The sequence below is a fragment of the Podarcis muralis genome, chromosome 7 (assembly GCF_964188315.1).
Source record: "Podarcis muralis chromosome 7, rPodMur119.hap1.1, whole genome shotgun sequence".
Lineage (NCBI taxonomy): Eukaryota > Metazoa > Chordata > Lepidosauria > Squamata > Lacertidae > Podarcis > Podarcis muralis.
In genome coordinates, this window is record NC_135661.1 from 84,294,485 (window position 1) to 84,309,849 (window position 15,365).

The window sequence follows — 15,365 nt, forward strand, 5'->3', positions numbered from 1 at the left end:
CAGCTATGTGTAAATGTGGCATCGGGAACTTTCTGCGTTCCACGGAAACCCCATTTAGCCCTTTGACGCAGCCGTCGCTCGGCTTGGCTTCCCCCCTCCCAGCTTGCCAAAAAAGCCTTCTTGCCCCACCGGGGCCATCGCGCTGGGCGGCCGGTCAATATCCTGGCCGCTGCCCAGGCTTCCCAGTCAGGGGCTGGGCCTCCTTGTAACCGCAATCGGTGCCGCACCCCATCCTTATCAGCCCTGGGATCCAAGGGTGACATCATTTTTCCTGGCCGGGACCCAGAACTTCCTTCTCCTCCCAGCGGGGCTTGGCTGGCTGTTTCCTGCCCTAGGCTATTGCCCTGGCGTTGGAGAGGAGCTGCCGGGCTTCCACTTGCCGGGGCTGGCCAGGAAATCGGGTCCTTGGTGGCGAGGGGAGAATTTGGGAAGCAGGGAAAGGGGGAGGGGTAGCCCAGTTCCCAAACATTATGCACCTCGCAGGGCTGTGCAATCCAATTTTACGCAAAGAAAACCCACTGAAATTAGTGGCCCCTGATTTCAACAGGCTACATCCACACGGCATATTTAAAGCACTAAGGTAAAGGTAAAGGGACCCCTGACCATTAGGTCCAGTCGTGACTGACTCTGGGGTTGCAGCGCTCATCTCGCTTTACTGGCCAAGGGAACCGGCGTACAGCTTCCGGGTCATGTGGCCAGCATGACTAAGCTGCTTCTGGTGAACCAGAGCAGCGCACGGAAACGCCGTTTACCTTCCCGCCGGAGTGGTACCTATTTATCTACTTGCACTTTGACGTGCTTTCGAACTGCTAGGTTGGCAGGAGCAGACCAAGCAACGGGAGCTCACCCCATCGTGGGGATTTGAACCGCCAACCTTCCGATCGGCAAGCCCTAGGCTCTGTGGTTTAAGCCACAGCGCCACCCGCGTCCCTTATTTAAAGCACTACAATACCACTTAAAACACACATGACTTCTCCCAAAGAATGCTGGGAAGTGTAGTTGGTTAAGGGTGCTGAGAGATGTTAGCAGACCCCCTCTATTCCTCTCACAGTACCGCAATTCCCAGAGTTCTCTGGGAAAGAGGGGTTATTATTGGTTATTATTGGTTGGTGGTTAAACCACTCTGGGAGCCGTGGGTCCGTGAGGGGAATTGGGGCCTCCTGGCAACACTCAGCGCCCTTGAAAAACTACAACTCCCATAATTCTTTGGAAGGTTGAAGCCATCGCTACTACTGTTCCCAGGGTGTGTTGAACCACCCTGGGAACCATAGCTCTGTGAAGGGAATAGGGGTCTCCCGGCAATTCTCAGCACCCTTATCAAACTACCGCTCCCAAAATTATTTGGCGGAAGGAAGGCATGACTGTTTAAAGTGGGATCGTAGTGTTGTGTCCGGAAACATGTGGGAAATCCTGAAGGGACTGACAACTTAAATTCATAGGTAGCTGTTCTTGAAAGGAATGGCACGGGCTGCCCCTGTCCTAATGGGCCAAGTCTAAAGTCTTCCCTTTCGTCTATAAAGCACTAAACAACTCAGAACCAGGTTATTTTAAGAGACCACCTTGCCCTCTCCTCAATAGCCCCACCTGGTGCCTGAGCTCAGCTGAGGGGGCCAGCCTGGCAGGGCCACGTAGCCAGTGGGAGCAGGGCCTTCACTGTGGTGTCACCCAGATTAGAGAACTCTGTCCCCGTGAGACAGGGACCTCCTGTACTGTGCTTTTGAAAGCCTCTCTTTTTAATAATAATAATAATAATAATAATTTTTTATTTATACCCCACCCTGCCTGGCCAGAGCCGGGCTCAGGGCAGCTACCACCAGTAAAATTACAATAAAAATAAATAAATAAACCAATTTAAAATACAGGTTAAAATATAATATAAAATGCAGCCTCACTCCTTCCAGCTGAATTGTTGTTTTCGGTTTGCAGGCAGTATGATCTACAACTCAGGATTTGTATTATTACTATTTATTTACAGTGGTGCCCCGCAAGATGAATGCCTCGCAAGACGGAAAACCCGCTAGACAAAAGGGTTTTCCATTTTTGAGTTGCTTCGCAAGACGAATTTCCCTATGGGCTTGCTTCACAAGACGAAAATGTCTTGCGAGTCTTGCCAATTTTTTTCCTCTTTCCCCCCCTTTTTTCTAAGCCGCTAAGCCGCTAATAGCCTTTTAGCAGCTCAGCCGCTAAGCCTTTAATAGCCGCTAAGCCACTAAACCGCTAATAGCGCTAATCCGCTTAGCCGCTAATGGGGTTGCTTCGCAAGACGAAAAAACCGCTAGACGAAGAGAATCGCGGAACGGATTCTTTTCGTCTTGCGAGGCACCACTGTATTTATTTATTTTTATTAAATTTCTATACTGCCCTTCATCTGTAGACCACTTTTTTATTTTTTTTTATTTACGATTTTCAGGTTTATACATTTCAGTAATTTTACCGTCCTTTTAACATTTCAAAACTTGACTTCCTTCCCCCTCTTTCTGCGGTTCCTTACATTTATTTTAAATATCTTCTGCATATCCAAATTAACTCAATTCATTTATTCATCTGCTTTAAATATATACTCTTACGAAACTGCAGGTTAGTACAATAATCCTGCCAATGTTCTTATCTGTTTTACAATTTGTCTGCAAATATTCAATAAACCATTTCCATTCTTTTTTTTTTTTAAATAAAAATTTTGCTATCTCGATTTCTTATTTTTCCGGTAAGCTTCGCCATTCATCCACACTCAGCTGTACATACCTGCATTCTCCAGGCTCCTCACAGGTCCCGTGAGTTTCGTGACAACCCGGCCGGCAAATGGCTGCAAGAAACACGAGGGGAGTTTATGTGAGCGTTGCAAATTCAGCCCAGGGCAGAGCGATGATAATCATCACCATTACGATCTAATAAATTTATAAATCTAAAAGACAATCCAGATAATTAAAAGCCACAGGCCTGGCAGAAAAAAAGTGATTTTGCCTGGCGCACTAATGACGCCATGTGAGTCTCTGTGAGAGAGAGAGCTTTCCACAAGCAGGGAGCCACCACAGAAAAGGCCCTTTCCGGTGGTGCCACCCTCCGGACTTCTCATGAAAAAGGGCCTCAGATGATAATCGCAGGGTCTGGGACAGTTCCTATGGGGAGAGGCATTGGGGTCCTTGAGCTATTGGGGTCCTGAGCTGCACAAGGCTTTATAGGTCAAAGCAAGAAGTCAAATTTCCCAGAGGTCTGCTCCAAAGGTAAGCATTTAGGAGCACTGAAACACAAGGTGCTTCTGTTTCAAGAGACAGGTTCTGTTAGATAACAATGAAACTTCACAGCAAACACAGCTTAGGTCACTTGGAAAGAAGATATCTGAGCACTCCAAATCACCTGGCCAAGTACATACAAAGAAAACAGTAGAACTAGCTGGAACTGATCATTGCTAGCAGTGTTTGAAACTGAGATATGAAGGTAAAGGTAAAGGGACCCCTGACCATTAGGTCCAGTCGTGGCCGACTCTGGGATTGCGGTGCTCATCTCACTTTATTGGCCGAGGGAGCCGGCGTGCAGCTTCTGGGTCATGTGGCCAGCATGACTAAGCTGCTTCTGGTGAACCAGAGCAGCGCATGGAAATGCCGTTTACCTTCCCGCCAGAGCGATACCTATTTATCTACTTGCACTTGGACATGCTTTCGAACTGCTAGGTTGGCAGGAGCAGGGACCAAGCAACAGGAGCTCACCCCATGGCGGGGATTCGAACCGCCGACCTTCTGATCAGCGAGCCCTAGGCTCTGTAGTTTAACCCACAGTGCCACCCGAAAGCTAGGAGCTAAATGGCACCTTAAACCTAGGTTATGGGCACAACAGAATGTCTAGATGCGCTTTTTTAAATAACAGGAATACAGTGCTGGAAATGAATGAACTGCAGCTGAAACATGATGTTCATTTTTCACATGGTCTAGTAGTCCTTCCCCTGCCCACCCCCCTAATATGCTTAAGAGGGTCTCCTCTCCAGTCTTCAGAGAGTAGCTGGAAGTGGGGAGGCAGAAAAAGGTCCTCCTTTCCTTCCACTTTGCAGTTTTAATTTGAGATCTTAGGCGCACTGCTGAGCCCAGAGCTCAGAATCTGTTTGCGCTCATTGAATTCCCTGACACAAAATGCGCCTAGAACAATGGGAGTTTTGAACGCTGGTTGAAAGGTGTTTCTAGTTATTATTATTGCATAACTGTATTGTACAGTCTGAAAAAGCTGTCTAATCTTAAAAGGGACGTTGCTGTGAGGGGCAATGGGACACTTCTGAATTTGCCACTACACAAGTGGGAACATCAATGTAATGTCTGAAACTGTTTCCTAGTTCTGCTGGATCTCTCAGCGGCTTTTGACACCATCGATCATAACATCCTTCTGGACCGTCTTGAGGGGCTGGGAGCTGGGGGCACTGTCATACAGTGGTTCCGCTCCTTCCTCCTGGGCCGTGTCCAGAAAGTGGTGGTGGGGGATGAGTGTTCAGACCCCTGGGCTCTCACTTGTGGGGTGCCTCAGGGTTCTGTCCTCTCCCCCATGCTTTTCAACATTTACATGCAGCCGCTGGGAGAGATCATCAGGAGGTTTGGGCTGGGTGTTCATCAGTATGCGGATGATACCCAGCTCTACCTCTCTTTTAAATCAGAAGCAGTGAAGGCGGTGAAGGTCCTGTGTGAGTGTCTGGAGGCAGTTGGGGGATGGATGGTGGCTACCAGATTGAGGTTGAATCCTGACAAGACAGAAGTAGTGTTTTTGGGGGACAGGAGGCGGGCAGGTGTGGAGGACTCTCTGGTCCTGAATGGGGTAACTGTGCCCCTGAAGGACCAGGTGCGCAGCCTGGGAGTCATTCTGGACTCACAGCTGTCCATGGAGGCGAAGGTCAATTCTGCGTCCAGGGCAGCTGTCTCCCAGCTCCATCCGGTACGCAGGCTGAGACCCTACCTGCCCGCAGACTGTCTTGCCAGAGTGGTGCATGCTCTGGTTATCTCTCGCTTGGACTACTGCAATGCACTCTATGTGGGCTACCTTTGAAGGTGACCCATAAACTGTAACTAATCCAGAATGCGGCAGCTAGACTGGTGACTGGGAGTGGCCGCCGAGACGACATAACAACGGTCTTGAAAGACCTACATTGGTTCCCAGTACGTTTCCGAGCACAATTCAAAGTGTTGGTGCTGACCTTTAAAGCCCTAAATGGCCTCAGTCCTGTATACCTGAAGGAGCGTCTCCACCCCCATCGTTCAGCCTGGACACTTAGGTCCAGCGCCAAGGGCCTTCTGGCGGTTCCCTCACTGCAAGAAGTGAGGTTGCAGGGAACCAGGCAGAGGGCCTTCTCGGTGGTGGCACCCGCCCTGTGGAACGCCCTCCCACCAGATGTCAAAGAGAAAAATAACTACCAAACTTTGAGAAGGCATCTGAAGGCAGCCCTGTTTAGGGAAGCTTTTAATGTTTAATAGATTATTGTATTTTAGTGTTTTGTTGGAAGCCGCCCAGAGTGGCTGGGGAAACCCAGCCAGATGGGCGGGGTATAAATAATAAATTTATTATTATTATTATTATTATTATTATTATTATTATTATTATTGAATGAATCAATGAATCAATGAATGAAGGGGCTGGTTAGGGTCTAAGCAGAGCCTCAGGTTCTCTTTCCCAGATTTGTGGATGCATAACCTAGCAGTTCGATAGCACGCCAAAATGCAAGTAGATAAATAGGTACCACTCCTGCGGGAAGGTAAACGGCATTTCCATGAGCTGCTCTGGTTTGCCAGAAGCGGCTTAGTCATGCTGGCCACATGACCCAGAAGCTGTACGCTGGCTCCCTCGGCCACTAAAGCAAGATGAGCGCCGCAACCCCAGAGTCAGCCACGACTGGACCTAATGGTCAGGGGTCCCTTTACCCTTTACCTTTAACAAAGCTTCATTACTGCCAGGAGGCCAGGATGGAAAATGTCACCCGGTGCAGGACTCCTGGGTTCTCTCCCCGCCCTCCCCCGGACCAATGCAGCCCCTTCTTCCTCTCTTCCGCCCCACGCCAGCCGGACGTCCCGGGACATACCCCGTTTACATTCGTCTCCCGTCCAGCCGTCCAGACAGACCTTGTTGCCCGCAGCGTCGCAGCTGTGGTGCCCGAAGAAATCGTCGCGGGGGCGGCACAGGAAGTTGCAGGCCGGGCCGTAGTAATGTTCTTGGCAGCGCACCCGCACCCGGTACTCCAGCGAGGTGCTGCGCCCGTGATGCCACAGGTCCTGCCAGCCTTCGCCAGGGTTCAGCATTCCCGAACGGGTCACCCGCTCCATCAGCTGCCCTCCGCCTGGAAAGAGAAGGCGAGAAAGGCAGGGGGGCGGGAGAGGAGACTCACTGCATCACCCGGCAAATTTCCGAAGACAGAAGAAGAGGTGGAGGACCCAAAACTGCCTGGGTGCATCAGAAGAGAGCCAGTCGGGCAGCTGGTCCACCAGTCGGGCAGCTGGTCCACCAAGCTCAATAATAATAATAATAATAATAAATTTTATCTATATCCCGCCCTCCCCAGCCGAAGCCGGGCTCAGGGCGGCTAACAACAATAAAATAGTGTAACATTCTAAAAACATTTCATTATAAAAATTAATTAAAATCCAATTGATGGCAACCATTAAGCTTAAGTTCTGTAAAGATGCCAAAGGAGGGAGTCAGGCTGCGCCCTGACCAAAGGCCTGGTGGAACAGCTCTGTCTTGCAGGCCCTGCGGAAAGATGTCAAATCCCGCAGGGCCCTAGTCTCTTGTGACAGAGCGTTCCACCAGATCGGGGCCACAGCCAAAAAAGCCCTGGCTCTGGCTGAGGCCAGCCTAACCTCTCTGTGGCCTGGGACCTTCAGGATGCTTTTGTTTGAAGACCGTAAGGTCCTCCGTGGGACATACTAGGAGAGGTGGTCCTGTAGGTACAAGGGTCCTAGGCCGTATAGGGCTTTAAAGGTTAAAACCAGCACCTTAAACCTGATCCTATACTCCACCGGGAGCCAGTGCAGCTGGTATAGCACCGGGTGAATGTGATGTCGCAGCAAAGACCCCGTAAGGAGTCTCGCCGCGGCATTCTGCACCCGCTGGAGTTTCTCGGTCAGTCTCAAGGGCAGCCCCACGTAGAGCGAGTGGGGCAATACGCTCTGCACTGGTCGGCAGTGGCTCTCCAAGCTGTCAAACAGGGGGCATTCGCATCCCTACCTGGAGCGGCTGCCAGGGATAAAAATAAGGACCTTTTCCACACAAAGCAGGAGATTTACCACCATGCTACACTCCCACACCTGGACGGCGCTGCAAATGGGCCCGCACAAGTTACCAGTCCACAATAAGGTCCATGTGGCAGCCTGCCCGTGAGTCATTTGCGGAATGGCAAACGCATTAAAGGAACCCGAAACTATATTCATCTGATTTTGCAGAAGCTTCTTTGCCTCTGTGCCTCTACCACATTGGTGGATTATCCTCCACCAGGGCCAGGGCCTTCTCAGTGATGGCTCCGACCTGGTGGAATGCTCTGTCCCATGAGACCAGGGCCTGGCAGGATTTAATTTCCTTCCGCAGGGCCTGTAAGACAGAGCTATTCCGCCTGGCTTTCAATCTGAACTTAGCCTGATCTTTTATTCCCCTTCCTTCCCTCCCCTTTTTATGAAGATTACCCGCTCTGGGATCCCACAGCTAATTCTCCCCTGGCCTCCTCGCTGGCCCAAATAGGACTAATTTAGCCAGCTAGCCCTGGTGATCATCTAATGTTTATTGGATGGATTTCCTCCCTAAATTGATTTTTGAATTCTGAATTTATTGTTATTCCCGTTTTATTTTATGCTGTTTTTTGTTGCATCAATTCAGTGTTTTAAATTTGTTGTTAGCCGCCCTGAGCCCGGTTTTCTGAACTGAGAAGGGAGGGAAATAAATAAAAAAATATTATTATTATTATTATTATTATTATTATTATTATTATTATTATTATTAAGACAGCTAAGGAGCTCTACTGGATCAGATGAAAGGCAGTTCACCTAGACCTCCATCATGGGCAGTGAGGTAGCCCTGGGAAACCCACAAGCAAGCAGGGTTTGAAGGCAAGAGACCTCCTTTGCTGTAACTGATATTCAGGGGAAGACTGCTCTGAACATAGCTGTCAACTTACAGATTTGAAAATAAGGGACCAGCAGCCTCGAAAATAAGGGATCAGCAGCCAAAATAAGGGATCAACAATTACTTTGATAAAATACATATTTTGTTGCATGCAAATGGCTTTAGATACCTATTAGGTCCATAAATTACCATATAGCACATATTCAACACAAAAAAACAGCAACAATTTGTTGTTGACAAAGCACAGTTGGACACAGAAAGGGCCCCATTACCTTCAGTAGCTTATTTAAGGGACATCATCAATAAGGGACAGCAGCGGGACATGGCGCTGGGATAAAGGACTGTCCCGCCAAATAAGGGACGCTTGACAGCTATGGCTCTGAACATGGAGGGTCTCAAAATCCTAGCCGTGTCCCTGTCCGGAATCCCACCCTGCTGGCTCCCGCAGGTGAGAGAGCAGCTCCTTACCTTGGCTGGTGACGTCAGAAGCGTTGGCGGCATCCCAGGCCTCCAGAACCAGAGAGTACGAGCGCTAGAAGGAACAAGGCATTTGGTTACGGGAGATTTTCATCCTGGGACACCATACATGTAAAGCACCATGATCCCAATTTAAACAGCCATGGCTTCCCCCCAGCCCAAAAAAAGCCTAGGAGTTGTAGTTTGTTAAGGGCGATCTGACCTTTGCTATAAAGGACTAATTATTTTAATTTTTGTAGGAACATGCCAACCAGTGGCACAGAAATGGAAAGCATTCTGATTTTCTCATTGGAAACAGAATGTAATGGTCAACAGCTGAATCAGGAAAAACTGGCAAAGCGATTGCATGCGTTGAATAATGCAAATGCTGGAAAAGATTCTGATGAAATATAGCCTCCTTTTATAAAACATTTTACTGAAGAATGGAAACCACCGAATCGCAGATTGGAGTTCAGCAAACTTACCGTAAATACAGTGGTACCTCCGGTTACATATGCTTCAGGTTACAAACTCCGCTAACCCAGAAATATTACCTCAGGTTAAGAACTTTGCTTCAGGATGAGAACAGAAATCGTACTCCGGCAGCACGGCAGCAGCAGGAGGCCCCATTAGCTAAAGTGGTGCTTCAGGTTAAGAACAGTTTCAGGTTAAGTACGGACCTCCGGAACAAATTAAGTACTTAACCCGAGGTACCACTGTAGACTGATCCATCCCGGAAGGGGATAAAATGGGATTTTGCTTCTGTATTTTTGCTTTTTTTGCATTTTAATTGTTGTTATACAATGGAAATCAATAAAACTATATTTTATCTTTTTTTAAAAAGGGTGCTGAGAGTCATTAGGTAAAGGTAAAGGGACCCCTGACCATTAGGTCCAGTCGTGGCCGACTCTGGGGTTGCGGCGCACATCTCGCTTTACTGGCCGAGGGAGCTGGCGTACAGCTTCCGGGTCATGTGGCCAGCATGACTAAGCCGCTTCTGGCGAACCAGAGCAGCACATGGAAACGCCGTTTACCTTCCTGCCGGAGCAGTACCTATTTATCTACTTGCACTCTGATGTGCTTTCCAACTGCTAGGTTGGCAGGAGCTGGGACTGAACAATGGGAGCTCACTCCGTCGGGGGGATTCGAACCGCCGACCTTCTGATCGGCAAGTCCTAGGCTCTGTGGTTTAACCCACAGCGCCACCTGCGTCCCCTGAGAGTCATTAGGACACCTCTAATTCCCCTCACTTGTTGTTTAGTCGTTTAATCGTGTCCGACTCTTTGTGATTCCCCTCACAGCTTCCCAAAATTCCCTGAGAAGAGAGATGGATTGTAAAACCACTCCCTCAGCACCCTTCACAAACTACAGCTCCCAGAATTCCTTGGGGGGGACCATGATGGTTTTGAGTGCTATCGCAGTGCTTTAAATGAATGGGGCACGGTACTGGCGTGCCCCATTTCCCAGAAGCTGCGAAGAGGGTGGGGAAGGAGCTCTCTCTCCAGCAGCCATCCCAGTAGGGCCAGCCAAAGACCTTTTGCTGAACAAGGTGTTAACGGAGAAATCTGAGGGCTCCCTTGGACAAAAAACAAGGACACCAGCCAGGAATACCAGAGCAAAACAGCAGCCAGTAGGTCTTGATTGAAGACTGTCGCGACAGGACTCCCACCTGCCACCAGGTGGAACAAGATGGAAGCCCCAAACAAAAGAGCCCCCAAACTTTTATTAGCTGCTCATCCCCATGTTACACCCCCCCCAAACTACATCACTCATACATCACGGTTACATCATGAAAGGGGAGGTCTGGTGGCAGTAATCTGAGCATCCTGGACCCTGTTCCATGGTTCTCCTTGCCCTCCACCAAACACCCATCAAGTGAAGCAAAAGAGATATTTACATTTCCCTGTTTCCCAGCCAAGTTAATCACACCCTTTTGTCTTCATCTGGGTTTGTTATTCTGGAATGGCTACCTGTCTGGCACTCAGGTATCAGGATGCCAGGGATTATCCCTCAGGCAGAGGGGCTGCTGAGAAGCTGAGCTCACATGTCTATATGAATTTCTGAAGTTTTCCCAGTGAGCCAGTACAGAGATGCATTTATCAGTGAATTCTTACATTTGGTATCGTGCAGCAAAGACCCTTTGAATAGATAGGAAGAAACACTGATGGAGTGTTTTATGGGGACAAATCACAAAAGTCATAAAAGCGATTGTGCTGGTTTTGGTAGTTGGCTGCATGTGCCTGATATCTGCTGGAGGGGCAAACCCCCCCCCCCAACCTATACATAAATTCCTGCAACAAAGGTGAATGACAAGATGGCGGCCCCAACGTCTATCCCATTCCACATACAGAAGCCAACTGGGCTTCTTAATCTTAATCCAACACTGGTGAAAGGACCGCATGCTCCATAACACCTGAGGCGCAAATTTACGGGCAGGGCAGCAGCACGCTCAGTCCTCCAACAGAGGGGCCTGTTACTCCCCATGCCCCAAGCATTTTGCCGCCTGAGGCAGTGGCCTCATTTTGCCTAATAGTAGGGCCGGCTCCACATACCAGGAAATAAAGCAGGGCTGCCATACGTCTGGAATTTCCTGGACATAGCCAGGATTCGCCCATCAAAAATGGTGTCCGGATGGAATTTTATTATTATTATTATTATTATTTATTGAATTTATATATACCACCCTATACTCGATTTTGTAAATCGTTTTAAACGTCCGGGGAAACCTGACCATATTGGAGGTGTAGCTTTTTTTTTGCAATTTCCCTAAAAAATAGCTTGAAAACTTCTTCTTTGCAAAAAAATAAACTCAAGAGCTTTGGCCAAGAAGGAAGCTCAACAACTTTTGTGTTCCAATTTTCATTTTTTCAAATATGGCAACCCTAAAATAAAGGAAATACCAGGTTCAATGTCCTTGTAGTAATTTACCAAGCCCTGCACCCTCAAATCCCAGCTCGATCACTGAGATCAACTGCAGGAACATCGTTCATTGTTTCCCGAGTTGGTGAGGCTTATTTGACAATGACAAAAAATAAAACCCAAGCCTTTAGTGTCGCCAGCCCGGTCCTATGGAACTCTCTGCCACTAGAGATTCAGCAAGCCTCTTCTCTTTCAACTTTTGAACGCCAGCTGAAAACTCTTCCATCCCACCCAGGCCTATGCAGGCAATTTAGAGAATGAATTTTCATCCCTTTATTTAATATACAGCAGTACCATCATTTTCTTTTCTTTCTTTTATTTTTTTAATAATCATATTTATTAAAATTTTCAGAATACAGAAAAAATAAAAATAAAAACTAAAAATAAGACAAAATTGAAATTAGGAAGAACTTCCTGACAGTAAGAGCTGTTCGACAGTGGAATTTGCTGCCAAGGAGTGTGGTGGAGTCTCCTTCTTTGGAGGTCTTTAAGCAGAGGCTTGACAACCATATGTCAGGAGTGCTCTGATGGTGTTTCCTGCTTGGCAGGGGGTTGGACTCGATGGCCCTTGTGGTCTCTTCCAACTCTATGATTCTATGATTCTATGAAATACTTTTAGAATCTAATTTTCATTGCCCACTTTCCAGGACTTCCCCCTCCCCCTCCCTACTGTATTCCCCTTTCATAATGTTGGTTCTACAAGCTCTCACTCCCAATTTAAACCTTAAATTATTTAGCCCCAAATTCCAATTTAAATTATACAATCATCATCTTTCCCTTAACAAAGAAAAAATATAAATCAAAAATTCTCTCCCCAAGGCCCCCTTGGTTTCATTCCACGAATTCCCTTTTTCATTTACTAATAACACCCCAGCATAATATAAAAAAAGATTCACAGCCTTTGGATTCTGATTCTCCCCCCCCCCCAATCCCCGGTTCGCATTCCCCATGTCCATCAATCTGTCTGTCTGTTGTCTGCCTGGAAATCTTTAGTCCATACACCAATCAGTTCCACCTTGCCAGTTTCTTTTCCTTTTTTCCCTTTTTAATTTAAATATTATTTTTGTAATGTCTAATTTCAAACGTCCAATCCAAAAAAAGACCCCAAAGGGGTTCCCCCCATTGTTCTGTTCCATGTTGTTGTCAAGTTTCTTGTCCTGTTCTGCTGCTAAAGCGTTCTAATTCAAAAATTTGATGCCTCTACAGGGGTTTGTTATTCAGGAACAAAAACTTACGTCCAGTCCCTTCCTTTCTTCAATAGAGAATTCTATTGTCTCCCTTAATGTAAACACCCCTGTAGACAAAATACTTTTTTAGTTTTGCTGCTTTCTCAGGAGATAGCAAGTCCTATACAGTTCCCAGAGTATTTTTCCGCTTGTAGTTCTTGTAATGTCCCGAAACTCCTCTAGGGGGGTTGCAGTAACTTTGTTTCCTCTTGTCCAAAAGTCCAATTGTTATTCCATATTTTCAACATTGTATCCAAATCGTAACCAATTGTAACGAAATTAACTAGCAAAGTCCTCATAGCAAAGTCCTCTTTACACTTTCCGACTTTGACAGCCACTTTGACAGCTGTCAAAGTCTGCTTCTCTTTTCCCCAGGCTCTCTCGCGGGTCGCCCCGGTTCCCAGGGGGGGGTTACGTTTCCCTTCTCACCCCACTCTTCTCCTCCAGCACAATTCTTGTAATATCCCATCGTGAAATTCTTGGTTTTTATCCGAAATACGCTTCTCTTTGGACCTTGGTTACTCAGTCCTTGTTTTGAAATGCTTACAATAGGGAGGGGGGACTGACTTCCTTTTTAGATCCCCCCCGCTCGTGCCGAATCCGAAAAAAAATTTCCTTTTTTCCTCCTTTAAAACCCGGTTGCCAGATTACTCACGGGTTGTTGTTAAAAGTCCGAATTTTCAATGGAAGAAGTCGGCGCTCTCCACCGGATGGCATGCGGCTTCGCTCGGCAGGGGAAGCAGAGGACTCAAAGCACCACGCCACTCCCCGGCACCCGATCCGTAGCCTTTAAAAAGGCTCCTTCACGAGTCGGGAGGGCGCTAACGGTGCCAGCCGAGTCACCCATGTCCACGGTCTCCGTGCCCGTGGTTTTTAAGGGTCCCCGCGTCGCCGGCGCGGTAGAACCCGAGCCCTGCCGAGCAGACTCCCTCCGGAGCTCGGAGGGAGTCCGCCATTCGGCGATGGCGCCAACCCGGAAGTCAGCAGTACCATCATTTTCAAGACAGCTCCCATCAAAGCCTGGTGAATCTGGAGCTAGACTTGGATGATCTGATAACGTCAATCGTCTTTACTTGGACTTTGTTATTATTTTAACTTGCGCACAAAGTACTCATTCCTCGTGGCTATTTGACAGTTTCGTTTTTCATCTTTTAATTTCCATCCATCGTTATAAAATGAAATAGTAATTACTAAAGCAGGGTTGAGCAGTAAACGCGCTTTCACTTTGAAGTAAATGATTCTTTACTGGTGCAACGTCTCCAGTTCATATGCAGTTCATTAGGAATGTATTGTGATTTTAATGTGCGAATCACCATGAGATCTATGGATTAACAACAACAACAATTTTACCCCCCGCCCCAAAAAAAAGCACTTAACAAAATACAACTACCAGGACTCTTTGGATAAAGGGTGATGTACAAATATTATAATAATAATAATAATAATAATAATAATAATAATAATAATAATAACAACAACAACAACAACAACAACAACTTCATCCAAAAAGGATACATTTTCCCACAACGCTTAGCTGATTCCCGATTCTAACTTTTTAAAAATATTGCTTTTATTGTACGGCTTCTATGTACATTTGTTGTAAACCACTCTGATTTATTTTATTTTATTTATTTATTTATCTGATTTATTTTTGCAAATACAGTGGTACCTCGGGTTATGTACTTAATTCGTTCCGGAGGTCTGTACTTAACCTGAAACTGTTCTTAACCTGAAGCACCACTTTAGCTAATGGGGCCTCCTGCTGCTGCTGCTGCTGCTGCGCCGCTTTGAGCACGATTTCTGTTCTCATCCTGAAGCAAAGTTCTTAACGTGAAGCACTATTTCTGGGTTAGTGGAGTCTGTAACCTGAAGAGTATGTAACCCGAGGTACCACTGTAAATAAATATTTTATAATATATATAAATATTTCTATAAATAAAATTTCGGATCTGGGTGGGGCAGGTGGCTGCACCCATTTTAGGGAAGTGGAAACTGAGGCACACGAAAGAGAACAAAGGATCGGTGGACAGAATCCAGGAGTCCGGCTTCCCAAAATCCCAACGCACGCACGCACGGGCACACACACGGTCCATTCCAACTCTATGACATACCCCTTTCGCACATTACAAAATTTTCCCAACGCTTCATCTGCACTTGGGGAGATCTGGAGACAAACAAGAGAACGTCTCCCTGGCTCTGAGCTGTAGCCCTCGGACACCACTCCCTCAACCAGCACCAGAACTCCAAAGCTGGGAAGAGAGCTCAGAGAGATTGGCAAGGTTCCTCGCAAATTCCTTCGGCCCACACAAAGATCTAGTTTTGGCACACAAGAGAAGGGAAAGGAAAGGGAGAGTCGCAAGCCCTGATCGCCCCCACAGCTCCCCTTTCGGGGAAACCCAGCTTTGCTCACAGGTAGGGCAGACGGAATATGTTCACACAGGAACTCGGATCTGAAATTGGATCGGATCTGTCGAAACAGAGCTCAAGGGGGGGGCACTCTACAGAAAGCCAACCCAAACTTGGAAACGCGTCTCGTGAGATTTCCCACGTTTGAGAAACCCGATAGATGCAAGGAAACAATGAGAATTCTGGTCAGCGTGAGTCCCACTCAGATACGATATCTTTATTGTCATTGTCCCATACAGAACAATGAAATTGAAAAATCTACATAAGACATTCAAAAACCCC

At 47.2% G+C, this 15,365-nt stretch overlaps 1 protein-coding gene across 1 annotated transcript in view; it reads right to left on the reverse strand.

The window, feature by feature from the left end:
* Positions 1 to 15,365, reverse strand: part of LOC114603267 (protein jagged-1-like) — a 62,949-nt gene that overhangs the window by 27,999 nt on the left and 19,585 nt on the right. Inside the window, exons 3-5 of the mRNA XM_028742139.2 lie at positions 8,545 to 8,608; positions 6,047 to 6,301; positions 2,743 to 2,803 (exon numbers count right to left, since the gene is read on the reverse strand). Coding sequence (XP_028597972.2) covers positions 2,743 to 2,803; positions 6,047 to 6,301; positions 8,545 to 8,608 — 380 coding nt within the window. The remainder of the gene's footprint in view (positions 1 to 2,742; positions 2,804 to 6,046; positions 6,302 to 8,544; positions 8,609 to 15,365) is intronic.